The following is a 27,464-nucleotide window of genomic DNA, read 5'->3' as shown; positions in this document are numbered from 1 at the left end:
GTCTGGCTTTCAACTAAACACATCCGTCTGAAAGTTCCCTCATACAAGTTGAGCCCCCGTTACATTGAGCCTTTTGAAGTACTAGGACGCATTAACAACGCTGCATAAAAATTGAGGTTGCCGGCTTCACTCCGAGTTCCTAACGCCTTCCATGTCTTGCTCCTTAAACCTGTCATTCTTAACCGGGTCTGCCCTGCTCCTATCTCTTCCCCTCAGCCAATTGGGAATGATAACGTCTTTGAAGTTAAAGACATTTTGGCCATGAAAAAGGTCAGAGGAAGGACCTTCTTTCTTATCGATTGGAAGGGATTTGGTCCCGAGGAGAGATCCTGGGAGCCTCGGGAGAATGTAAATGCCCCGAATATTCTGAAAAAGTTGTTGGCCAATCTCAGAAGGGGGAGATGTAAGGAGGGGGGTACTGTGACAACAGCGGCCGTGGCCGCCGCCGTCCCACGGGCATCGACTCCCCCAGCGGCTCTCACTTACCCGGCGGCGCGCGCGCTCCCTTCTCCCTCCTGCTCACGCCATCTTCTCTTCCTGGCCTCTGGGCAGCTACCCACCTGCACATGCACACCAGGGCGCGGGTGATGTTTAACCCTGCGGTGGGTGGCGGTCGATTAGCGGTTAGCCAATCGCCTGCCAGCAGGGGATATATCAGGCGTCTCCCATAAGGGGAGGACGCCTGGTTATTGTGTGAAGTCCTTGCACTAATTTGGCCGCCTATAGGGTCCTATAGGTTCTCCCTCTGTCCTATACTTGTCCCAGCCTTTCCGTCTCTGCCTCTGCCTGTTCTCCCTGTCTGCCCTCCATCCTGCCTTGTCCGTGTTTCCTAGTCTTCGGTTCTGATCCGCTCCTTGTGTCTGGCACTTTCCCTGTCCAGTTCCCTTGCCTGCCGTCTATCTGTCTTCCTCATATCCTCTGGTACTGGTTGCTTTGTATATCACCTCGTCCCGTACTTTGGTCCCGGTGCGGCCTCTCAGCCCTGCCTGTGGTCTCTCCGGTCCTTCGAGCCGCCCCTCTTGGTTCCAGCTGTCGCGGTGTCTGATCTCCCGCGGGCCTGCCCCAAACGGTCCCTGTATAGGGGTCAGTTCCACCTGGTGCGCTCACCCCGGGGGCCTCAGTTCTGCGACCCAGAGGGTCCACTCTCGGACGCTGCCGAAACCCCAGAATTGTCACAGAGATCCTCAATCTGAGGCCTTTTCACTTTCGTCAGACTCTCTCTCCGGTCGGTTGATGTTTTTTTTGAGGCTCTAAGCCTAGTGTATGAGGATCTGGAGCATGTCTCCCTTGCTGAGTCTAAGCTACATAAGTTCATGAGGGAGACCGCCCGGCAGATGAATTCTGCTCAGAGTTCCATAGATGAGCCACTGACACTCGGTGGAACAATCCAGCTCTTAGGGGTCAGTTTTGCCAGGACCTGTCTGAAATATTAAAAGATGTAATAGCGCTTTCGAAACTCCTGAGGTGTTGGAGGTCGCCATGGCTGTGGCCATATACATAGATAGATGACTTAAGGATAGACCTGTTGTGACTTCGCCCCCCATAGTTCTCCTTAAAACCAAGGTCCTCCCTGTATCCTCTGAAGAACAGATGCAGTTAGGAGGGGCCTTCCCTTAGTATGAGTCTCTTGTAGTTCACCGGAAAATGGGGTTGTTTTTTTTTCTGTGGTCAAAAGAGGCGTTTCATTTTGGTTTAAACTTCTTTGCCAAAGCACAGAAAGTCCTAGGAAAACTTTTACAACAGGCTGTGTGGGTGATAACAACCTGGGTGTATATACAGTGGCTTGCGAAAGTATTCGGCCCCCTGGAACTTTTCAACCTTTTCCCACATATCATGCTTCAAACATAAAGATACCAAATGTAAATTTTTGGTGACGAATCAACAACAAGTGGAACACAATTGTGAAGTTGAACGAAATTTATTGGTTATTTTAAATTTTTGTGGAAAGTCAAAAACTGAAAAGTGGGGCAGGCAATATTGTTCGGCCCCTTTAACCTAATACTTTGTTGCACCACCTTTTGCTGCGATTACAGCTGCAAATCACTTGGGGTATGTCTCTATCAGTTTTGTACATCGAGAGACTGAAATTCTTGCCCATTCTTCCTTGGCAAACAGCTTGAGCTCAGTGAGGTTTGATGGAGATCGTTTGTGAACAGCAGTTTTCAGCTCTTTCAACAGATTCTTGCTAAGGGACATATTAGACTCTCATCTTTGCCTGTAGCGGTGGGGTTCTTCTTTGTTAAAAAGAAACATGGGGGCATTCATACCTGTTTAAATTTTTGTGAGTTAAATCAAATTACTTTCCAGGACCCTTATCCCCTCCCACTCATTCCCGATTTATTTAATCAGATTGTTGGGGCAAAATGGTTCTCTAAGCTGGACCTCAGGGGAGCCTATAGTCTGATTAGGATCAGTGAGAGGTATGAGTGGAAGACGGCCTTTAACATTTCTGAAGGGCATTATGAAAACCTTGCCATGCCCTTTGATTTGACTAATGCCTCGCCATTTTCCAACAGTTTGTTAACTAAATTTTTTGGCACCTTGGGGGTAGATTTCTAGTGCATATCTTGCTGATATTTTAATATCTTCACCCGATCTCAAGTCCCATCAAGTACACGTCCGGCAGGTGTTACAGGTTTTGCAATATAATAAACTGCAGTGTCTGCAACAGGTTTCCGGATGGACCCTGATAAGGTCTGTTCAATTCTGGAATGGGATCTGCTACAAAATTTGAAATCTTTGCAATGTTTTTTGGGTTTTGCTAACTACTATCGTAAGTTTATCAAAAACTTCTTGTCGATTGTCAAACCCCTCACTGACATGACAAAGAAAGGTACAGACTTATCGAGGTGGTCCGACTGCGCCCTCCAGGCATTTTCATCTTTGAAGTAAAGCTTTTCCATTGCTCCTGAACTCCTTCAAGCCAATGTTTCTTAACCAATTATTGATGAGGTTGATGCATCTGAGGCGAGGGTCGGGGCCTTGTTGTCTCACGGGTCCATCCCTTGATAAGTGGCACCTATGTGACTTCTTTTCTAAAAAACAAAAATCCTTGGCCAAAAGGAACTATGATGTAGGCAATAGAGAACTTTTTGCCATGTAGTTGGCCTTTGAGGAGTGGGATCACTTATTGGAGGGGACAGTTCACCGTGTCACTGGCATTACTGATTATAAAAATCTGTTGTACCTTGAATCCGCTAAATGTCTTAATCCTAGACAAGCTAGATGGTCTTTGTTTTTACCACAATTATTTTATTGTCAACGTCCTAGGATCAAGAACATCAAAGGTGATGCTGTTTGAAGCCCCTGTTTATCCTTTGGGGAAATTATTTGTACCATTGCATTTGCGTCCCAAAGTTTTAGAGGCACATCATAGCTCAGCTCTCATTGGTCATATATGTAGTAAAGCAGCCTTGGACCTTCTTTCTCATTGTTTTTGGTTGCCAAGGTTGCATCAAGATGTAGTCGACTTTGTGTCTTCCTGTAATGTCTGTGCATGTTCTAAGACCCCACACACCTGTTCCGTCTGGGGCTCTTCCACCATTAACCATATCCAACCAGCCATAGTCACAATTATCCATGGATTTTATTACAGATCTTCCTTCTTCCTCTGATAAGACTGTTATCTTAGTTGTGGTGGATAGGTTCAGTAAAATGGTGCACTTTATTGCTTTACCTGCTCTCCTTAACATTAAGACCCTGGCCCAGGTGTTTGTCAACAATATCATGAAGATTTATGGGGTTCCCTCCGATGTGGTGTCAGATCGGGGGACTCAGTTTGTATCTAAAATCTGGAGGGCATTTTGTTCTTGCCTAGGGATGCCTGTTTTTCTTTGGCGTTTCATCCTCAAACTAATGGTCAAACTGAACATCTATACCAAAGTCTGGAGATATAGCTCATGTGTTTTGTATATGTCAGATAACCAGAGAGATTAGTCATCTTTTCTACTATATGAGTTTTCCTTAAATAATTGTTGCAGTGAGTCCACTGGTAAGTAACCCTTTTTTGGTACGTATGGCTTCCATTCTCAGTTCAGTACTTTCAGTAAGGAGTAGACTTTAGGGGTTCCTGGGGAGGAACACCTCTCTTAATCACTCTCATCTGTATGTGGTACTAGCAGGTACGCAGGATGCAGTGACGAGTCGCGAGACGGTTTGGTGTTTTTGGTAATAACGTTTATAGGCCTAGAGGTGACTTTCCTCAGGCTCGGCCTGACCGACCAAAAGGGGTAACAATGGTTGCCCTCACAGGAGCTCAATACCAGTAAACACAAACAGAGTAGAACACGACAACATCCGGCGAGAGCCGGTCACAATAGGACCGCGGTATGGCCGACTACAGGTCCTTAACTATATAGTCAACTTAGCCGTCCTGATGTCTCTCGGCGTTCTGGACGGTGGTTCTTCGGCGGAGCAGCCGCTGGGCCCAGCTGCTGAAGAGTTGGCGTAGTCTTCGAGCGTTCCGCCGCTCCTCTGGTGCTGGGGCACCTCCGGCCCCGGAAGAGTACTTGGACGAGTAGGCCGCAGCCCCTGGATGGGGGCAAGCAGCAGCGATGAGGGGTGGCGGGTGACAGGCCACCTGTGCAGCTAGCAGCTGCGACGGGGAATCCGTGTCAAACAGAGGCTCGGCCCCTGCCGCGGATCAGAGCGGGACAGTGGTGGCCGCCGACAGCACTGGGCTTGCCGCGACCAAGGGTGAGGGCAGAGCGCCTGCGGGAAGCGGGAGACAGGCCGCAGCCGCGGGTTGGAGTGAGGCGGCAGCGGCCGCTGGTGTCCGCGGGCATGCTGAAGCCGCGGGCAGGAGTGAGGCGGCAACGGCCACTGGTGACCACGGGCAGGCCGCAGCCGCGGGCTGGAAGAAGGCGGCGGCGGCCGCTGGTGACCGCGGGCATGCCGCAACCGTGGGCTGGTTGAAGTCGGCGGCAGCTGGTCGACGTGGGGCAGCGGTTCTCGGACGGTCGTCTCGGCGCCGTCACACTGATGTCCAGGGGAAGTATCTCTCCTGTCTCTGGCCTCCTTCCTGGCTCTGGTGAGTCGTTCTGGCTCTCAGTCGCTCCCACAATCTTCTGCTCCTTCTGTCTCATTCTGCTGACTCACTGTGACTCTTGTTCCAAGCCCCTTTTATATTGGCTCCTCCCCCAGTCCATCTGTCAGTCTCCACGGTCTGTCCCTGAACGTCCCCCGGAAACAGATTCCCCCGGAACCCAGGTGACTGTCCCCTTGGTTCCGACCCGGACACTCGACGGGGACCCTCTCTCCCACATGTATAGCAAGGGGTTCAGAACAACTTAAAGATCATGGGGGACACATACAATGGCAAAGCTGATAAGAAACGGTTGTCAGGTCTGGACCTGGGTGTGAATGATTTTGTATGGCTGTCTAGCAGAAATATTAAACTGAAAATTCCATCCTGGAAATTAGGTCCTAGGTTCATTGGTCCTTACAACATGGTCGCCGTAATTAACCCTGTGGCCTTTCATCATGAGCTTCCTCTAACTCTTAAAATCCACAATGTTTTCCACAGGTCATTGCTCAAAAAATATATAGCGTCTGTGGAGCTGTCACCCTTTCTGCTGCCACCGATTGTAGTTGAAGGTAATTCGAACTTTCCGGTGGCAAAAATTGTGCATCCTCGTATGGTTTGCTGCCCTTTACAATACTTAGTGCACTGGAAGGGGTATGGTCGTGGGGAGAGGTTGTGGGTGCCGGCATCTGAGGTTAATGCCAGTAAACTAATTCGGTCCTTCCATAGCTCTTATGAAAGATTGGTTTATATTCATAGGAAATGTCAACATGTGTGAAGTCAGTAATGTGGCTCCAATTTTAGTATGCCATCATCTAGTGAATTGTTAGATACCATTAGTGAATTGATGAGATGATCACTTTCGCCTAACCACAAATGGTGTATTAGCTTGAGTCGGACTGAATAAATATCTTATCTGTATTCTAAGTGATATAGATGTGGCATGTTGTTTCCATTCCTCTGTAAATTGAGTCAAACCTTTATAATCTGATTCTTAACACATTTATCACAGTATATAGTGTTACCTTTATATATTGTATTCGCTGTCTGTTACCATCCTAGATGGTTCATTGTTGTATTCAATATTTGTTTGATATGTAAGATGTGTTGCACTTTTCTCCCTGAATAAATCAAGTTTAAAAAAAATATATACCTATTTATTTCAAAGGAATTCCAAAAGAATACATAATGAAGAGTTAACCTGTGGACCCCAAGATGGAGGGCTGTGGCGCCAAAAAGGACTGTCCCTGTCAACAAGGTGCACTTCGTGGATGCGACAGAATCTGGATGGCAACAAACGTGAGCTGTCAACAATGTCGGGTCCACCCCTGGAAGGAGTGGTATGTGCAGATGGACGTTCGCCCTTTCCCACCTAATGCCCAAAAATGGGTGGAGAGGCTGGCGAGGGCCCTGCCCTGGAACGGGAGTGGCCCTGCAGAAAGTGCTGAGTGCAGCTGTCTGGTGTCAGTAGGTCGGACACAATGTATTGGTGCAGCTGCAAAGGCATCGGGCGAACGGAGTGGAGGTGGCAGCGTGAAGAAGAGGCCAGACGTCTTAGCTGCAGTTGGGAGCAGATGAAGGAATACCAGGCACTCACTCGAGGTAAAGGCCCGCCGCAGGAAATGGAGCCCATGGCAACTAGGCCTGCTGAACCGGAGCCAGGCAACAGACCGGAGATGCGTCCACCCACAGCACAGGCCGTGCAGGAGACACGAAGGGATGAAGCACCGCTTACTCTCCCCGAGGAACCAGTGAGCCCGGAAGTTGTTCCTGCTGGACGGCAGGAAGAAGAACCCCGGCGCACCCCAGAAGCCAGTTCCGGTAGTGACGGCGAGATGATGGAGCCCGCCCGGCAGGAGGAGGCAACCGAGTCGGTGGAGACCCCGGCCTCCAGCATGTACCAATACCTGAGGGAGCTGAGAGCCATCCTGAGCGGGGCAGCCAAATCAATGGAGGTGAGTGAACCTCAACCCCAGCCGGCGGCGGACCCTGTAGCCCAACATCAGGCCCAAGGTCTGCGTCACCGCGCCCCCGTCAGATGTCCCCAGAAACCACCGGGCCACCGTGATCCGTTTACCCGTCTATGTGGATCTTGGATATCATTGCTCAGAGAAAGGCCAAGGAGAGGGAAATATGGGCGCTCCTCCATCAGAAGGGGGAAGCCGCAATGTCTGCCCGTCGCACCTATGGCCAGCTCATGTACACCAACGCTGAGCGTGCCTACGGCTTTATTGAGGAGGCCGACACCCGCAATAAGGTCTACATTAATGCAGCTTCCGTCAAGCATGGAAGAGCCCTGCAAGTGGGGGATTGGGTCTCCTTCTATAAAGAGTACTGCCCACGAGGCTACCAGTCATTCTGTGCCCGTAGGAAAGTGAACCCTCCGGAGAAAATGCGGACCCACGTGCAGAGGCAACTGAGGACACCTCTGCCCCTGATCCTTCTCCTCAGTTTGGAGACTCGGCAGCTGCAGAGTCCTCTTCAGCCCGCACCAGGGCCCGGGCTTAAAGCAAAAACACAGCGCAGGATGCGCACCGCTGAACTTCCCATGACCCTTTCCCTTTTAGTGCATGTTGCACCTCTCAGGGACCTGTTCCCGCGTCCCCCCAGGGAAGGGAACCCTGCAACGCTCCAACATAGAGCTGATGACGGTCTACGGGACCCTTTTTGAAAATTGTTTTTTTGGTTTTTTTGTGGCGCCTGTTGCGCTCCTATAGCAGAACTACTACTGAAAGGTGGACACTACTTACTATCGAAGTAAAGCGTGGACATACGCTGCGCTCCCCTCAAAGGAAGGGGGGAGGGCACCTTTTTTTGGAAAGGAAGATTTTTTTATATATATGTGGACATTGTTCTGCAAGTTTTCAACCTCCTATTAAAAAGAAAAAAATGCACTTTATTGTTTTCCTTGTGTGAAGAATCTTTGTATAGTAAAGAGGGTTTTGGTATATTTATGTTTCACAGTAAAATGTTAATATTGCTTTTACATTGCCGGGGACGACAATGATTTTAGGAAGGGGGTATGTAAAAGAGTCAGGGCCTAGCCCTGTAAATGTTGTTGCTACTAGTTACCTGTACATGATTGCAATATTTGTACGTGTCATGTATATATATAATTGTGACATATTTACGTATTTGTGTATTATATTTAAGTTAGGGATAGTGCAGCTAGGGAAAAAGGACACTAGATGGGGGCACTGAGTACACTCATAATAGAGCATAATTGTAGGACACTTTAAAGGTTAATTGTAGGAGTGGTAGCTGGGAACTAGCTGGAGAGATTTCACGGTTTTAGGCTACTTTCACACTTGCTTTGTTTTGCAGCGCGTTTTTCCTGCAAAAAACGCATGGAAAAAACGCATACAAACGCATACAAATGCTGCGTTTTTTTCAAGCATTTTTATGAGCATGCATGAAAAAAACGCAGCGTTTTTATGCGTTTGTATGCGTTTTTAGTGCGTTTTTACTGCGTTTGCGTTTTTTCCAACATTAGTTGGCCCCTCACACTAACCCAAACCATGACTTTACTAACCCTAACCCTAACCCTTAACCAAACCATACCCTAACCCTAACCCTTAACCAAACCCTACTAACCCTAACCCAAACCCTAACCCTAACCCTAAACCCTAACTAACCCTAAACCCTAACCCTTAACCAAACCATACTAACCCTAACCCAAACCCTAACCCTGACCCTAACCCTAACCCTTAACCAAACCTTACTAACCCTAACCCTAACCCTTAACCAAACCCTACTAACCCTAACCCTAACCCAAACCCTAACCCTAACCCTAAACCCTAACTAACCCTAAACCCTAACCCTTAACCAAACCATACTAACCCTAACCCTAAACCCCCTTAACTAACCCTAACTCTCACCCAAACCCCTAATTTCCATTGTCTAACCAATGGTCAACAAAAAAACGCATGGGCAAAAAAACGCATACATGAGCATGCCAATGCGCACATATGCGCACCCATAGACTTATAATGGGTGTCTTGCTGTAAAAAAACACATTGCGCGGGCATGCTTTTTTTTGAGGCAAGTCGGACGCCCAAAAAATGCAACAGGATGCATTTTGTGTGCCCGAGCACACACCACAAAAAAACGCATGCGCGTAAAAACGCATACAAACGCATGTGTATGCGCACATAAGCGCATCCCATGCAAAATATAGGGAAAAAAGCGCATGCGTTTCTTAGCGCTAAAATACAGTGCAAAAAAACGCAAGTGTGAAACCAGCCTTAGTCAGTCGGGGGTAGACCCCTGGTGCAGCTCAGACGGTCCTGTGCCTGAGCTGCATAGCTGCCACACAGTGTGTGAAGTAGAATCCTTAGCCATCCATAGTAGATGTGGGAGAATTGTGCAGAGCAAAGAAGTGAAGTGTATGGTATCTGCAGCAACTTAGTGAAGACGTCAGTGAGGAAGTCACTGATGAAGTGTCAGCAGAAGTCTGGGTGCTGAAGAAGTAGTCGAGTGGGCCACCAGCGCGTGCTCAGGCAGGATAACCAAAAGGGGGTGGACGACCTAGTAGATGATTATTTCCGTGTCTGGACTGAAGTCGGTTCCAGGGAGATAGGTCGAAGTGCCGTTTTCGCCAGGCTCCTCGTCCCGCTGTAACTTTGTGGTCCACTCTGGTGTAGCTGAAGAAGCTAGGGAAAGCTGAAGAAAATGTATTGCTGGTGCCGTGTCAAGTGTTCTAAAGGTGTATTGGATGTGTGTGTCCTGAAGAGAATAAATCTTTACTGTTTGAAGTTATCCTGGGCTCTGCCTCCAGTCCTTTGAACTCCAGGAAGAATGTGGGACGCACCAGGGAAGAAGCAGTAGACAGCACAGTGAGTACGGAGTGTGCTGATGAGTCTACCCCCAGGCAGTGGTTTTACACTGGTACCATGAGTGGTGTTCAGCAATTGAATTGACTTTGTCATTGCCCATCACATTACAGCAAAATTGATGGTCATTTTGATCCATGTAGATAACCACAATGACCTACATGAAAATGGCTTCTGTGGAATCACCAGTTTCTTGTAGGTTCTTCTTCTGCTGTAGGTCTAGAGTCAGGTCTTCATTTCCTTTTATCCAGCTTGCAGGAAGATGATATGATGTAGCACAGATGGATTTAGTTGTCTTTGTGTCACCCTAGCCATAGTTCTTACCCTCTGGATTTTATACGAGCATTTTGAAAGACTGGATCTTTTCCCTTAGGCCAGAGTCAGACGCAACGTATAAAAAAATCGGTCTGATTTTGTCTGCCAAGAATTGCACAAATGTTCTACTTATGGTGATCCATATGTAATCCGTTTTCTATGCGATGATGTGATTTTCTCGCATCTACGTATCTGTGTGACATCTGTATGACATACGTATGACGTAATTTTGTCGCACACTCGCAAAATGAGCAAATTATGGATCCATGTCCTGAAAATCATTAGAAATTAATCATGAACCGTATTTATTGACTCAATAACAAGTCCCCTCCTCCTAGCTTTGCCTTACAGTGTTTGCTGGTGTATTTCTATTGCTGCTTTGTGTGCAACATGTCATACAGGCTAACCTTTAACACTACTGAGCAGGTGCTTTTACACTGGGTTTTGTTCCAGCATTTTGGGGAGCCTTACCCAGTGCTTGTGGATCCGAGGAGGTGGAGAAGAATGTGGGACCATCCACTTTTGAGGTGACGGAAAACTAAAGGACATTTCCACCGTCTGTATGCTTCACTACGCAGCCATCCAGACAAATTCTACCAGTATTGTCAGATGAGCCTGTCCACATGAAGATGGTGGAACAGCAGCCTGAGTGCTTTGGCTACTTTGAGTGGCTATTTGACCGTGAGCCTGAGTGATGGCTGAGGCGGCATGATGGAGCAAGGAAGGGACTGGGTGTGGAACATGCTGGTACTGAGCACTTGGGTATGGACTAACATAATCCAGGGTATTGGCAGGGCCCATTTGTGTATACCCACCAGAATGGCCACGTCGACCATACCCATGTAGTGGCCACTCTCCTATACTTGGTATGGTCAAGTGGCCATGCTGGTGAGATCCAGCTGTAGACATAAAATGACCATGTTGTGGCCGTTGTTGTATTGGGCCTTCATGTATCTGTGGTGAAGGACTGCGTGTGGGAGGAGGTTCACTCACAGATCTTGTGGTCTCCTCGGGTAGTCCAGGCATTTGGAGAAGGTTTTGGCGTGAAAGTTGCCATCTTTCAAGGTACGCCAAGACGGGAGTGGGGTTATTGGGTGGGGTGCATGCATGTATAACTATTTTTATTGCACCTCTGTCCCGCAGCCTTACTTCTCGGGAGATTGTGCGAAGATAGCGAGTCAGACTCCGTGCATAGGCCTCTTCTCCATCATCATTGGCAGTGAGGGACAGGTAGTCCAATACCCCAGTACCCACTTGACGTTTTGTACTAGTGGTGGCAAGCTCCCTCCTGTAACGGCCACAGTATGGGATTACTGCAGGCTGTGGTGAGGTATCAAGCGGGAGTGTGGGGCTGCTACTGTGCCCACAGTCTTCCTCTTCTTGTGTTGCCTCCTGTCGTGCAGAAGGCCGTGCTGGTGGTGGTGGTTGTTGGCTTGTTGATCGTTGCTCCAGCAACATCTTCCCCTTCATCCACAGGGTCGACGTGGACCTCCGAGTCCAAGCCAGTCTCCCGCTCAGTTATGTTTGATTCTGTTTTCTTTTTCATAAAAAGAAAAAAAATATTACTATCATACCGTAAGGCCACGTGACAAATGTGTGGCATTCTGAATCATGCACTTACGGACAGAGATCCAGAACTTGAGCTAGAAAATTTAAGAGATTATAGTATATATACTTTCACTTCTTTGAGCCCTCTGACCCACTCCTGGCCCGATTCTGATGTTCTCAGCAGAGATATGCAGACAATCGCAGCATGCTGCGATTTCACTCGCACGTATAATACGGACGAGAAAAAAACGGATGATGAGAGATGCCCCATAGATTAACATTGGTCCGAGTGCTATGCGATTTTTTCTCGCATAGCACTTATCCGTATTCATTGCTGGTGGCCTTAAACAGATAGTGACACCTTCTCAGGAGATCTTTAAAGACAAACTCTGAGCAAAAGAGAAAAGACATTTATCAGACATCATTAGCACGTGGCATCTCTGTCATCATCTATTTTATACAATAACTAAGATTTTTCAATGTTGCAAATCTTTAACAGAAACATTTTTGGTGCTTATAAGACCCTCACATCAGTTACTCACCTGGAAATCAGTATAGTTAGTTAAGGGCATGTCACACTAAGAGATATCACTAGCAATATCGCTATAACTAGTGACGTTATAGCGATATTGCTAGCGATATCGCTATGTCTGATACTTACCTACGACCCGCTCCCCCGCTGTCCATCGTTGATCGCGCGAGAACGTCCAGGACTGTTTCTCGTCGTCTGCTTCCTGCGGCGCTTCCTGCTGTGACGACGAGCGACGCGTGGAGCCGGGCGGGAGGACGCAGGATCGCCTGGTGTGACAGGTAAGTAGCGACCCCCGTCCCCAGCGATGTCGCTAATGAGATCTGCCTGTGTGGCAGCTCACTAGCGACCACTTAGCGATGTACCAGCGATCCTGACCGCTTCATATCGCTGGTCGGGATCGCTGGTACATCGCTAAGTGTGACAGTACCCTTAGTTGGTGCATTATCAGGCCGACGAATCCTATCCACTCAGCTATCATGCCGGTCATATCCAAGATCTGCAGAAGGTAAAAGATAGAGGACGTTACTTCATGGCTGTACTCACCAATGCATTTGGCATGGAACGAGATGGTAGGACGTCTTGTACACCAGGAGTTTATTGTTTACCTTTACACCGGACACTAGTGAATTGTGCAAGATAGTGGAATGTGAAATAAACTTACCATCATACAGTGGCCACTAAATAATTGGTAGAAGTCGATGCACATACTTGCAGCAGCTGGAAGGACACGTTAAGAAAAGTACCAGAATCCTATTATTATAGTGTTTCCTATAATCATGAATGAACTATGAAATAATGGTCACAGTGGAGCCCACCTTACACACCTAAACACACTGACTTATCTAGAAAAGGATACCTATCAGCAGAAAAGCTATCGTCAGCAAAGTTGCTGCCAGTCTAAAGTGGCACATGCACCGACTGCTGAAGGATCTCTTGTACAAGCACACAGATTGACATAAGTTGTAAATGGCAAAAAGACAAAAAGCCATTCCTGCGCCGATCCTGTGCGCTGTAGGATTCATTTTCACCTACGAGAAGAAATATATGACTGTCATCAATAATGTCATCATGGAGATCTGAGAACTCATAAGAGCAGGATCCGCCCCACTGTAATATACAGGACTCCAGGTTCTCACCACAGTATATAATCTACTGAACCTGAGATCCTGAGTATTACTGGAGACTTTATATAAAACCTATTAACTTACCGAATATAGAGCATTAACTGTGTCCGCAACGCACACAATCCATCCAACGATGAGAAGGATTTTCTGGCAGATGATATATCGCTTCTCCGATGGCTCAGACTGAATAATCATGAACCTATACCGTATGTAAGTGATGCCAGGTCCTGAAATAGACAAAGCAAGTTATCAACCAGATACTTCCATGCCACTATGATAGAAAACCTAATCTTAAGAATGCACCAATGAGCTGAAGAGGTTTAGACATTTAAAGGGGTTCTCTGGGCCTTTGATGGCCTATCCTTATATCAAATTGATGGATTACTGAATTTTTCATTGCTTACCAGGCACAGATCCTTACTTTTGATGAGAGTTGTGCCTGGTATTACAGCTGTGTCTCATTTACTTTACTAGGACTGAGCTGCTGAAAGCTTTAGTACCATCAATTACCTCTGGCAAACATACAAAACAGTGAAATGGCAGCATGGCCGCTTAAATCAGGTAAACAGCGGATTGTCACAGTCAGAACCCACTGATTTGATATTATGGGCTATCAATCGTCTAGTCCCAGAGAATGCTTTTAATGTCATCTCTGGGCAAAGAATTGTGATATCGTCCTATAGGATGCAGCATCTACTTACCAAGAATGGAATTAACTGTGAAAATGATCGTGTAGATCACAGATTCTGGGAATGCAACTCCCGTGTCACTGTCAAAGATAAGGAAAATATTGGGAGTAATTAGGACACAAGAGGAGTAATTGTCATGTATAATCATCCTACATTATATATTATGACTAGTGATGGGCGAACCCCCTTCGATGTTTGGGATCGGCGGGTTCGCCCGAATTTTTTTGTAAAGTTCGAGTTCGGGGCTGCAGATGAAGTGAACTTGTGTCCGAACCCTGAGCTTGGACTTTACAGATATGGGATGGGGCGGGGGTAGCTGTAAAAAAATCAGAAAATAATAATAAACATTATAATCATACTTACCTGTCCAGCAACACGTCCTCCCATCCCGCTGTCTCTCGGCCGCATCTGCTTCCGGGGCCGCTCATTAACGTCCGCCGGTATTCACTGCACTCGGCAGTCTTCGGCTTTTTCCGGCAGAGTTCGTGTGGTGACGAAGACTGCATATGGCTCATATGGCTGCAGCAGGAAGGGGTTAATAATGTACTAATTATAATGCAAAAAGAACATTCCAGGAAATATAATAATATAATTAGAACATTCCATTACTGTAAGACAAAAGCAATATAAAATTGTACTACAGAATCAGGAATCTTTCCCAGTATCCTCTTACCTGATGTACGGATATTTATTGTGTCGTGAGATTATAGTTAGGGCTAATTGGACACAGATGCTGAATGGTGTCCATAAGGTCAACAAGACCGGCAGAAATGCCAAACCTCAGATCTCCATGATGCAAAGAAGATTAAGTGGAAGCTTCTTCTCTCTCTCTCTTTCTCGCTCTCTTTCTCTGTAGTCATAGATCAGAAGGCCGAGGTAGTAGCAGGGAGAGGTTTAAAAGTCTTAGAACATGATGTTGTCACAAGGGTTTTGTGACGTTATAATAATTACATGTGGATGAAATCCACGCTGCTGTGACAAAACGAGTCCCAGATATGATTGTAAAACACTCTGGTGGTTTATTCAACGCGTTTCAAAGTCTATGACTACTTCTTCAGGAAAATATCACAGAGACATGTGAAGACAGTGCTGTTACATCGCTTATATACATTCAAAATGCAAAAACCGGCACCAAAAAGACCTTCTGATATGTGACATAAGATGTCAAAGTTCATTGAACAATGAAATATGTTCAATACATAATGAAGTTATTTTAAAAATATGTACATACTGATGATATAATAAACCAATCTGATAAATATTTCATTAATTTTTCAGAATCCAGAAGGAAAAAAGAAAATGAAGAATTAATACGAAAAAAATAATTTATACGGAAAAAGAAACCTATCTGAGGATATGAACTAATCCCCATTCGGCCTCCTATCAACCTGCGCCACACTTCAGTCATAGGAATTTCACCTGAGACTCAATCATATGTGTATATAAAATTAATTTAACATAAATTTCCACCATTAGATATATAGTTGTTATTAGTGTATATTTATTAAAAAATCATGTTAAAATTGTATAAAATGTAATAAAATTTGGATCATGAAATTTCCGATTTATGTCTTTCTTCTTTTCTTATAAAATGTGTGATTATTATTATAGATTTAGATATAGATTTTTCCTGAAGAAGAAGTCATAGAGTTTGAAACGAGTTGAATAAACCACCACAGTGTTTTACAATCATATCTGGACTCGTTTTGTCACAGCAGCGCCGATTTCATCCACATAATAATTATTATAACGTCTCAGAGAGGTCACTTGCTGCCCTGTGGATCTGCTGCAGCTGAGACATGCTTTCACTTTACACCATCAGGTGAGCAGGTCTTTGATAATAATTGAAGCTAATCCGTGGGATAAGACCCTATTTGCGCTTTTTTGTTTCCTAATATTTTACTAAGGGTTTTGTGACGTTATGGTTAATCACCTCATTGTTGCATCATCAGTCAGGCAGCATGTAGTGTAATAACTCCTTTTATTATATTCATGTAAAAGATTACTTACTATAACCAGATATTTATTGAGAGGATTTTACAAGTTTCTCAACAAGAGCTCAGCTCCAGGATCAGGCCGCCTTCACAGACACTTTCTGCTCTTTAAAACCCATGTTTAAATCTACACGGCCCCAATTCATCATTTGTGGTTTTTCACTTTCCTTTTTTGTCCTGTGGTATTAGTTGATATTTTTTGTGCCAAATTCAACACAATGACACATACGATTCATGAATTTGAAACAAAGTAAAAAATGTAAGCAATGTAAATGGATATCGCCCATCTATAATAATAAATGCCCTAACCAGCTTCCGGTTGTAACAACTTCCGTCCAGTTGTAACCGGTGACGTCACCACACACACACGCACATGTTAACCCTCAACACACCACACCGCCTCAACACACACTCCTCTCACCTTTCACCTCCACTCATGTCCACTCACTCTTTCACTCCACATACGTTCCTTTCTCTCACTCCGTTTCTCATACTCACACCGTCATCGTCGCTGCCGACATCTTCCTCCGCCGCCGCGATCCAGGATCCAGACGTTCTCCAGGCCGCCGACATGTTCTTGCGGGACGCCATCTTGGATGTCGTGAAATCCCGCGAGATTCAAGATGGCGTCGCCGCAACAATATGTCGCTGGCATGGACGACATCGGGATCCAAAAAGATGGCGTCGGCGAAATCTCGCGAGATTATGCCGACGCCATTTTGGATCCCGATGTCGCCCATGCCAGCGACATGTTGTTGCGGCGACGCCATCTGGAATATCGCGGGACTTCACGACATCCAAGATGGCGTCCCGCAAGAATATGTCGCTGGCGTGGGCGACATCGGGATCCAAAATGGCGTCGGCATAATCTCGCGAGATTTCGCCGACGCCAACTTTTTGGATCCCGATGTCGTCCACGCCAGCGACATGTTGTTGCGGTGACGCTATCTTGAATATCGCGGGATTTCACGAAATCCAAGATGGCGTCCCGCAAGAACATGTCGGCGGCCTGGAGAACGTCTGGATCCTGGATCGCGGCGGCGGAGGAAGATGTCGGGGCAGCGACGATGACGGTGTGAGTATGAGAAACGGAGTGAGAGAAAGGAACGTATGTGGAGTGAAAGAGTGAGTGGACATGAGTGGAGGTGAAAGGTGAGAGGAGTGTGTGTTGAGGCGGTGTGGTGTGTTGAGGGTTAACATGGCAAGAGGTGTTAACGACGTCGGCGAAATCTCGCGAGATTTCGCCGACGCCATCTTGCATTCGTGAAATTGCGTCATTTACATCACGCCGACTTGCTGTGCGGACGCTTGGCATTGCCTGTACCACCATAACTACTGCTGCCTTGGTCCTATGCCTGTTTACTGCCGGTGTCTAATTACTGGACCAATTTGCCTGTACCGCCATAACTACTGCTGCCTTGCTCCTCTGCCGGTGTCTAATTACAGGGCCAATTTGCCTCTACCGCCATAACTACTGCCTTTGTCCTCTGCCGGTGTCTAATTACAGGACCAATTTGCCTATACTGCCATAACTACTGCTGCCTTGGTCCTATGCCTGTTTACTGCCGGTGTCTAATTACTGGACCAATTTGCCTCTACCGCCATAACTACTGCTGCCTTGCTCCTCTGCCGGTGTCTAATTACAGGGCCAATTTGCCTCTACCGCCATAACTACTGCTGCCTTTGTCCTCTGCCGGTGTCTAATTACAGGACCAATTTGCCTATACTGCCATAACTACTGCTGCCTTTGTCCTCTGCCAGTGTCTAATTACAGGACCAATTTGCCTCTATCGCCATAACTACTGCTGCTTTGGTCATCTGCCTGTTTACTGCCGGTGTCTAATTACAAGGCCAATTTGCCTCTACCACCATAACTACTGCTGCCTTGCTCCTCTGCCGGTGTCTAATTACAGGGCCAATTTGCCTCTACCGCCATAACTATTGCTGCCTTGCTCCTCTGCCGGTGTCTAATTACAGGGCTAATTTGCCTCTACCGCCATAACTACTGCTGCCTTGCTCCTCTGCCGGTGTCTAATTACAGGGCCAATTTGCCTCTACCGCCATAACTACTGCTGCCTTGCTCCTCTGCCGGTGTCTAATTACAGGGCCAATTTGCCAATACCGCCATAACTACTGCTGCCTTGCTCCTCTGCCGGTGTCTAATTACAGGGCCAATTTGCCTCTACCGCCATAACTACTGCTACCTTGCTCCTCTGCCGGTGTCTAATTACAGGGCCAATTTGCCTCTACCGCCATAACTACTGCTACCTTGCTCCTCTGCCGGTGTCTAATTACAGGGCCAATTTGCCTCTACCGCCATAACTACTGCTACCTTGCTCCTCTGCCGGTGTCTAATTACAGGGCCAATTTGCCTCTACCGCCATAACTACTGCTACCTTGCTCCTCTGCCGGTGTCTAATTACAGGGCCAATTTGCCAATACCGCCATAACTACTGCTGCCTTGCTCCTCTGCCGGTGTCTAATTACAGGGCCAATTTGCCTCTACCGCCATAACTACTGCTGCCTTGCTCCTCTGCCGGTGTCTAACTACAGGGCCAATTTGCCACTACCACTTCATAACTACTGCTGGGCAATTACAGGGTCAATTAGTATCTGTTTACTCTACAATACTCCAGGACGCCTTCTTCACTGCCAGATAACTGCCAAATAGACTCCTTTACCTGTGCCAACATGAGTCATAACAAAAAGTATGCCAATGCCAGTGAAAGGAAAGCAGCTTTAGCACTACGACAAAAACAACGCCGTGCTAATGAGACTCCTGAGGAAAAACACCATCGCCTTGAGAAGATTAAGGCTTATAAACGCCGTCGCCTCACACACGAATCCCCTAACTCTAAATCCATAAGATTGGCTGAAGAAGCCTCTGCACGCCGTCACCGCCGACAACAGACGGCCTCTTCCTCATCATTATTATTAGACTCACAACAGGATGCTTCCACATCAGCATGTGGAACAATTTACTGCTACACTTCATCCCATATGCCGTTCACTGACATAACTAATCAGCAATCTGTTTCTGCCCTATCAATACCACCATTCAATACCGATGCACAGTATGCCAATGCCAGTGAAAGGAAAGCAGCTTTAGCACTACGACAAAAACAATGCCGTGCTAATGAGACTCCTGAGGAAAAACAGCATCGACTTGACAAGATTAAGGCTTATAAACGCCGTCGTCTCACACACGAATCCCCTAACTCTAAATCTATTACATTGGCTGAAGAAGCCTCTACACGCCATCACCGCCAACAACAGACGGCTTCTTCCTCATCATTATTAGTAGACTCACAACAGGATGCTTCCACATCAGCATGTGGAACAAGTTACTACCACACTTCATCCTATATGCCGTTCACTGACATAACTAATCAGCAATCTGTTTCTTCCCTATCAATACCACCATTAGTCAATACCAACGCACAGTTTCTTCACATACAAGCTGCAGTTAGCCCGCAGAAAGTGCAACCAAGACAAATATACGTTGGTCTCAAAACTAGGCGCACCCCATCGGTTGGACATGCACTTCTACTACAACCTCACATTTTCACTAATGATGAAAATAGTATTACCGAACACAGCTGTGGTGACATGACCCATGTATGTGAGCATTGCGAAGCTTTGCATTTTGTAGCAGAGATACCTTCTGATAACAACTTTACGCTCTGCTGTCAGAAGGGTAAAGTCCATGTACCCATACTACAATATCCTGATGTCTTTACACGTTTGCTGAAAGGGCAAAGTGAATTTAGCAAAAATTTCATGGATAATATTCGAAGTATTAACAGTTCCTTTGCTTTTGCCTCCATGAGTGCAAATATTTCACCACCTCCTGGATATGGCCCATACTGTTTCCGCATACATGGCCAGATCTATCATAGAACTGAAACACTACATCCCTCAGATGACCAGCAACGCGCATTTGCCCAACTTTACATTCTCGATACCACTACCGCAAACGAACAACGCTTACGATGTAAAGAAATTCAAAAATGTCATCCTACATTGATGAACATTATTGCCCTTCAAATCCAAACTATTAATCCTTTTGTGGAAGCTTATCAAATGTTACGTGATGTGGAAGAACAAGAAAAAATTAAATCTCTACAAAACGGAACTGTCATGCCAAACATCACTATGGCTATTAAACAAGATCGTACTCAAGACCCTCGATGCTACAATAATCCCACTGTCAGTGAAGTAGCAGTCGTGTTTCAAAATGACAATGGTGAGCCACTAATGTCCACTCGCAGGATTTCAGAATACTCAAGATGGCATGGCCGCAAGAACATGTTGCCGGCGTGGACAATGTCGGGATCCAGGATGGCGCCGGCGGAAGATGTCGGGGATCGTGGCGCAGCGACGATGACGGTGTGAGTATGAGAGACGGAGTGAGAGAAAGGGTCGTATGTGGAGTGAAAGAGTGAATGGACGTGAGTGGAGATGGTGAAAGGTGAGAGGAGTGTGTGTTGAGGCGGTGTGGTGTGTGTGTATTGAGGGTTAACATGGCAAGAGGTGTGTCACTATCCTCTCGATGCGATAGCATCGGGCCTTAATCTACTATAATAAATGCGCTAAGCAGCTTCCGGTTTGTAACAACTTCCGTCCAGTTGTAACTGGTGACGTCACAGCACACCTCTTGCCATGTTAACCCTCAACACACCACTCCTCAACATACACTCCTCTCTCCTTTCACTATCTCCACTCGCAGGATTTCAGAATACTCAAGATGGCATGGCCGCAAGAACATGTCGCCGGCGTGGACAACGTCGGGATCCAGGATGGCGCCGGCGGAAGAAGATGTCGGGGATCATGGAGCAGCGACGATGACAGTGTGAGTATGAGAGACGGAGTGAGAGAAAGGGTCGTATGTGGAGTGAAAGAGTGAGTGGATGTGAGTGGAGATGGTGAAAGGTGAGAGGAGTGTGTGTTGAGGAGGTGTGTGTGTATTGAGGGTTAACATGGCAAGAGGTGTGTCACTATCCTCTCGATGCGATAGCATCGGGCCTTAATCTAGTTTAGTATAACCATCATTTAAAGGGAATCTGTCACCTACCCTTTGGCGGGCGATGAAAACGAGGTCGGTCCAGTCCGATGGGCGGTGTTCCCAATGTGTGCCGCCTCCCCATCCTTGCCCGCCGTCCGCAGGTTATTGCTGAATTGGAGTAGGTGTACGCCATTTTTTGCGCGTGCGCTAAGCATTCATAGCTAGCGCACGCGCAGTATGCTTTGCCCAACTGCGGGCAAAGCTGAAAAGCCGGACTGCGCATGCGCCGGTTAACTAAGCCCCGGAAGTATTTTGCTGTGTTCCGGGGCTTAGTTAACCTGAAAACACATGAAGAAAAGAAAGTATATGCACACAAATAGGGATCACCACAAGGATGTGATAATCAAAAAGTATCAATTTTATTAATGGACACAACAAACAGACACTTTGTTTAAAAACAATTAAAAAGTCTGAACAACCAGACACTGATAACAAAACAAAGACAATGGGTCATTTTGATAAATAGTTAAATACTATGGGTCCCAAGGCCAACCATTCAGTATAATGCCAGGTATCTGCTAGTTACCATAACCTAGGGTCTATCAAATCAATTGTAATGACAATCATGACCTTGGATCAAAAATACCATATTATCAATAACTACTATGGTTACATAGAGATTCTACATATGCCATGAATAGAAAATTGAATGCTTATCATGTTGCCAACACAAATAAACATACATTAACAAGTCCCTTTCCCTAGCATGATATCACCTGGTTTCTGAGGATGAACAAGCTACCGGGTAGGTTACATGGGACCCCCAAACCCACGCGTATCGACACAGTGATGTGTCTTTCTCAAGGTCAGTGTAATGTTCTGTTGAAATCCTTTATATATACCTATCCAATTAGTAATCACTCTTACCAGCTGAGTTTCAAGTGGGGGAAAAAGGTGGATCAGTTCTGAGTTTAATGAGGCAGCGTCCTGCTCCCATCAGTGCGCAGGCACCTGTATTAACTGGCGGAAGTACCATGGAGTTGCCCTTACTAAGCATCTATTTCCACTGCGCGCGCGCCCAAATGTTTTGCCAGGAGTTCAGTACTTCCTCCTCTACTCAGTACTGAATCAGTAAGGCTGTGTGCACACGCTGCGGATTTTGCTGCGGTTCCGCAGCGGTTTTGGCCGCTGCGGACCCGCAGCAGTTTCTGCTGCGGTGTACAGTACCATGATTCCCTATGGGAATCAAAAACCGCAGTGCAGATGGTGCGGAATTTTCCGCGCGGATTATCTGCGGTTTTCAATCCGCAGAAAGAATTGACATGTCAATTCTTTCTGCGGATTCTCCTGCGGTTTGCCATCTCCTCTATTGAGGAGATGATAAACCGCAGGGCAAAACCGCAGAGCAATCCGCAGGTAAAACCGCAGGTATTTTGACCTGCGGTTTCACCTGCGGATTTTACAAAATCCGCGCGGATGAATCCGCACCTAATCCGCAGCGTGTGCACACAGCCTAAAGGTGCGCAAGCACAATGATCTCCAATACACAGGCGCCTGCAGTGGCAAAACAAAAAAAAAATTAAAAATAATAAAAAAAAAATATATCCTCAAACAGCATGCGAGCGCCCAGGAAGGATCCTTCCCCTCAAGGAGACCTCAGGCCGATGAAAAATGCGACTTTATCTGTGCACTCAATATCACGGCGCCCATATTTAATAGCACAATCGTCCTTGCTAAAAGCACCATAGGGATATAGGGAAGATCATATATCACATCAGTACATCCAAGCGCAGGCACCAAAGCTTAATGCGCTAAAAGCGCTACCATAAGATGACGCATAGTGTGAATGCAGCCACAATTTAATGTGTCAAAAAGTGGTCTAGACGCTGGCACATGACAGTAATAATAAGCTTTATCTGTTCACTCAATATCACGGCGCCCAGATTTAACAGCACAATCGTCCTTGCTGGAAGCACCATAGGGATATAGGGAAGGTCATATATCACATCAGTACATTCAAGCACAGGTACCAAAGCTTAATGCGCTAAAAGCGCTACCATAAGATGACGCATAGTGTGAATACAGCCAAAATTTAATGTGTCAAAAAGTGGTCTAGGCACTGGCACAACATGACAGTAAAACTATATCTGTTCACTCAATATAATGACGCCCAGATTTACTAGCCCTTGCTAGAAGCTCCATAGGAATATAGGGAAAATCATATATCACATCAGTACATTCAAGCGCAGGCACCACGGCTAAATGCACTATAAGTGCTACCATAAGATGACGCATAGTGTGAATACAGCCACAATTTAATGTGTCAAAAAAAAAAAAAAAAGTGGTCTAGACGCTGGCACAACATGACAGTAATAATAAATTTTATCTGTTCACTCAATATAACGACGCCCAAATTTGATAGCACAATCGTCCTTGCTAAAAGCACCATAGGGATATAGGGAAGATCATACATCACATCAGTACATTCAAGCAGGCACCAAAGCTTAATGCGCTAAAAGCGCTACCATAAGATGACGCATAGTGTGAATACAGCACTTAGATGTGATAGCACAATTTTCCTACTCAGGGCGTCATAATAATGCAAACTAACACGGGTACCCCCAAATATTTCGGTCGCAAATAATGTTCACTATGCCCATAAAAACCTTATTTGAGTAGTCACCAGGTTATTCAAATCAGATATAATTGTGAAATCTATGTATTTATATGTTCATAATTTATCTTGATGAAATCAAGCACACTCCTATACTTTAAATCACTCAGAAACCAGGCTCTGATATCACCCCATATAGATACAGAATAATTTCTCAAAAATATACTAACAGGGTTACTTAGCTAATCTTAAAAAAGCTATCCATCTACACGAAATTCTCCTGTAGATATTGATGACCGACATATTGAGACACAGAGCATGTGAGTCAGACATAAACATGCGTTATTTTAGTATCAAAGGTCCATCCATATGAAGTTCCGATATAATACAAGGACTAGACCACAACTTGTGTACCATCAATAAGAAACATAATCATCACAAGATAATTAGTCTTAAATGTCCAAATATTATCCAAGATGTAACGAATTGGTAGTTGTTCTGTCCAAATCAACTTCATCATCACGTATCTTTCAGGAGATATTCCCCCAGATTTGGATCCCAATCCTAGAGCCCTACGGACAAAACAAAAGAAAAGAAAACGTCATGGGGCTGGGGGTTCACGGGAGGAATCAGTGTTACTAGATCCACTGTAAACTGGTCATCAAAGGAGATAAGAGGATAGTAAATTAACTCTCTTTGTAAAACCCTGTATACAGCAGCTCTTCATTTAAACCCCCTGGAGCCAAGCTTTTGAGTTCAAAGATCCATCTGGCTTCACGCCTCAATAGCTCATTTGTAATTTTACCTCCCCTGATGTTTGTCTGAACTCCTTCCAGCCCCATGACTCGAAGGGACTTTGGACTACCACCATGACATTCCAAAAAATGAGCTGCCACAGACGCGATCTGTTTTTCTTTGGTTTTATCAACTCTAGCCGTGGCTATATTAGAGAGATGTTGTTGGACTCTCCTGCGCAACTCTTGTGTGGTTTGACCCACATATACCTTATTACAACCACAAACCAGTGCATAGACCAAATTGCGCGAACGACAATTGAAATATGCCCTAGACTGGACCTGTATAGGTATACCTGGTATTGAGAGCCCCCTAGTAGCAATCATCAGTGGGCATACTGTACAATTACCACAAGGGAATGATCCCTTGTTGGAATTACCACATCTGATTTTAGTTTTGGAACGTCTAAAGTGGCTATTCGTAAGGTAGTCCTTAAGGTTTGTTGCTCTCCTTGCTATCATCCTAGGCCTCTCAGAGATAAAATTCTTTAGTTTATTCTCACTACAAAGAATATCCCAATTGTTGTTCAAAATTCTATAAATATCACCCCATTGATTATTAAATTTGGTTATTTAACTATTTATCAAAATGACCCATTGTCTTTGTTTTGTTATCAGTGTCTGGTTGTTCAGACTTTTTAATTGTTTTTAAACAAAGTGTCTGTTTGTTGTGTCCATTAATAAAATTGATACTTTTTGATTATCATATCCTTGTGGTGATCCCTATTTGTGTGCATTTACTTTCTTTTCTTAATGTGTTTTCATGTCAATCCATTTATATGCACTAGGTGATCCCACCTAAATTGACATTGTGGATGGTGCCCGTTTATTCTATATCTTGTCAGACATTGGGGCTTAGTTAACCGGCGCATGCGCAGTCCGGCTTTTCGGCTTTGCCAGCAGTTGGGCAAAGCATACTGCGCGTACGCTAGCTATGAATGCTTAGCGCACGTGCAAAAAATGGCGTACACCTACTCCAATTCAGCAATAACCTGCGGACGGCGGGCAAGGATGGGGAGGCGGCACACATCGGGAACACCGCCCATCGGACCGGACAGACCTCGTTTTCATCGCCCGCCAAAGGGTAGATGACAGATTCCCTTTAAAGTGAAAGCGCGCATTTACTATAGCTTTTGTTTAAAGGGATAGCATCCACTTACTACAACCCTCATTTAAAGGCATAATTCCCATTTCGTAATCATTTAAAGAGATAGTACCCACTTAGTATAATGCTCATTTAAAGGGATAATGCCCACTTAGTTATATAAAGGGATTGTGGCCACCTAGTATAACCATCATTCAAAGGGTCAGCGCCCATTAGTATGACCATCACTTAAAGGCCCCGTCACACAAAACGATGTCCCAGCGATCCCACCAGCGATCCGACATGATGGGATCGCTGGGACATCGCTAGGCTGATCGCTGGTGAGCTGTCATATAGACAGCCCCAGCGATCAGGACCAGCGACGCTGGACGCTGGTTTCTAATGAAAACGTCTGGTATCCAGGAGCCGCACGACTCCTGGATACCCGCTGTTTACCTTCGAAATCGGCGTACACGCTGGTTTCCAAGGTAAACATTGGCTATCTAGGAGCCGCGCGACTCCTGGATACCCACTGTTTATCTTGGAAAACGGCATACACGCTGGTTTCCAAGGTAAACATCGGGTATCTAGGAGCCGCGCGACTCCTGGATCCCCGCCATTTACCTTGAAAACCAGCGTGTACGCCGGTTTCCAAGGTAAACCGCAGGTATCCAGGAGCTGCGGCTCCTGGATACCCAACGTTTACATTAGCAACCAGCGTCCAGCATCGCTGATCGCTGGTCTCTCGCTACCACACGCAGCGATGTGCGCTGGGCAGCGGGAGACCAGTGATCGAAAAACGGCCCAGGCCGCTCGAGCACAATCAGCGATAACCGGCAGGGGGGCCGGTCCCTGGCGAGATCGCTTAGTGTGACGGGGCCTTAAGGGTATAGCGGCTACCTTGTTTGTCCATCATTTAAAGTGATAGCACCTGATTAGTAATTATTTTAAGAAAACGTGCCTATTTAAAGAGAATCTGATATGTGATACATGCTGTCCAGTCTGTAGGCCACATATATCAGGCAATAGCTGTGTGACCTCAGCTAGATAGGTTTTACTTTGAAATGCTGCAATGTTTCAGAGAAAAACATACTCTTAACCCCTTTACCCCCAGGGTGGTTTGCACATTAATGACCAGGCCAATTTTTACAATTCTGATGTGTCATTTTATGAGGTAATAACTCTGGAATGCTTCAACGGATCCCACTGCTTCTGTTTTTTTTGTGACATTTTGTACTTCATGTTGGTGGTAAAATATCTTCAATATAACTTGCATTTATTTGTAAAAAAAAAAAAATGGACATTTGGCAAAAATTTGGAAAAAGTTACAATTTTCAAACTTTGAATTCTTATGCCCTTAAATTACAGAGATACAGTACAGACCAAAAGTTTGGACACACCTTCTCATTCAAAGAGTTTTCTTTATTTTCATGACTATGGGCATCAAAACTATGAATTAACATGTGGAATTATATAATTAACAAAAAAGTGTGAAGCAACTGAAAATATGTCTTATATTCTAGGTTCTTCAAAGTAGCCACCTTTTGCTTTGATTACTGCTTTGCACACTCTTGGCATTCTCTTCATGAGCTTCAAGAGGTAGTTACCGGAAATGGTCTTCCAACAGTCTTGAAGGAGTTCCCAGAGATGCTTAGCACTTGTTGGCCCTTTTGCATTCACTCTGCAGTTTAGCTCATCCCAAACCATCTCGATTGGGTTCAGGTCTGGTGACTGTGGGGGAAAACCACTGGCAGAGCTTGGAAGGAAAAAAACGTCATTTGATTTTATGAACATAAAATTTGCTCGAATCATTAGCGGACGTCATGTCTGGTTTGGAGAGCCACTAATGTGCCTAAACAGTGTATACCCCCCATAAGTGACCTTAATTTGGAAACTAGTCCCCACAAGGA

The 27,464-nt window shown here is 45.7% G+C and overlaps 1 protein-coding gene across 2 annotated transcripts in view; it reads left to right on the top strand.

The window, feature by feature from the left end:
- SLC24A3 (solute carrier family 24 member 3) overlaps positions 1-15,560 on the top strand; it is a 592,036-nt gene extending 576,476 nt beyond the window's left edge. For both annotated transcript variants that reach the window (XM_073557431.1, XM_073557430.1), the window contains one exon: positions 15,342-15,560. In XM_073557431.1, the coding sequence (XP_073413532.1) occupies positions 15,342-15,374 (33 nt within the window). In that variant the 3' untranslated portion in view covers positions 15,375-15,560. The remainder of the gene's footprint in view (positions 1-15,341) is intronic.
- Positions 15,561-27,464: the final 11,904 nt, after the last annotated feature.

This window comes from Dendrobates tinctorius, unplaced genomic scaffold (genome assembly GCF_039654945.1).
Source record: "Dendrobates tinctorius isolate UK_male_01 unplaced genomic scaffold, ASM3965494v1 ptg000250l, whole genome shotgun sequence".
Lineage (NCBI taxonomy): Eukaryota > Metazoa > Chordata > Amphibia > Anura > Dendrobatidae > Dendrobates > Dendrobates tinctorius.
This window is presented reverse-complemented; position numbering and strand designations above follow the sequence as displayed.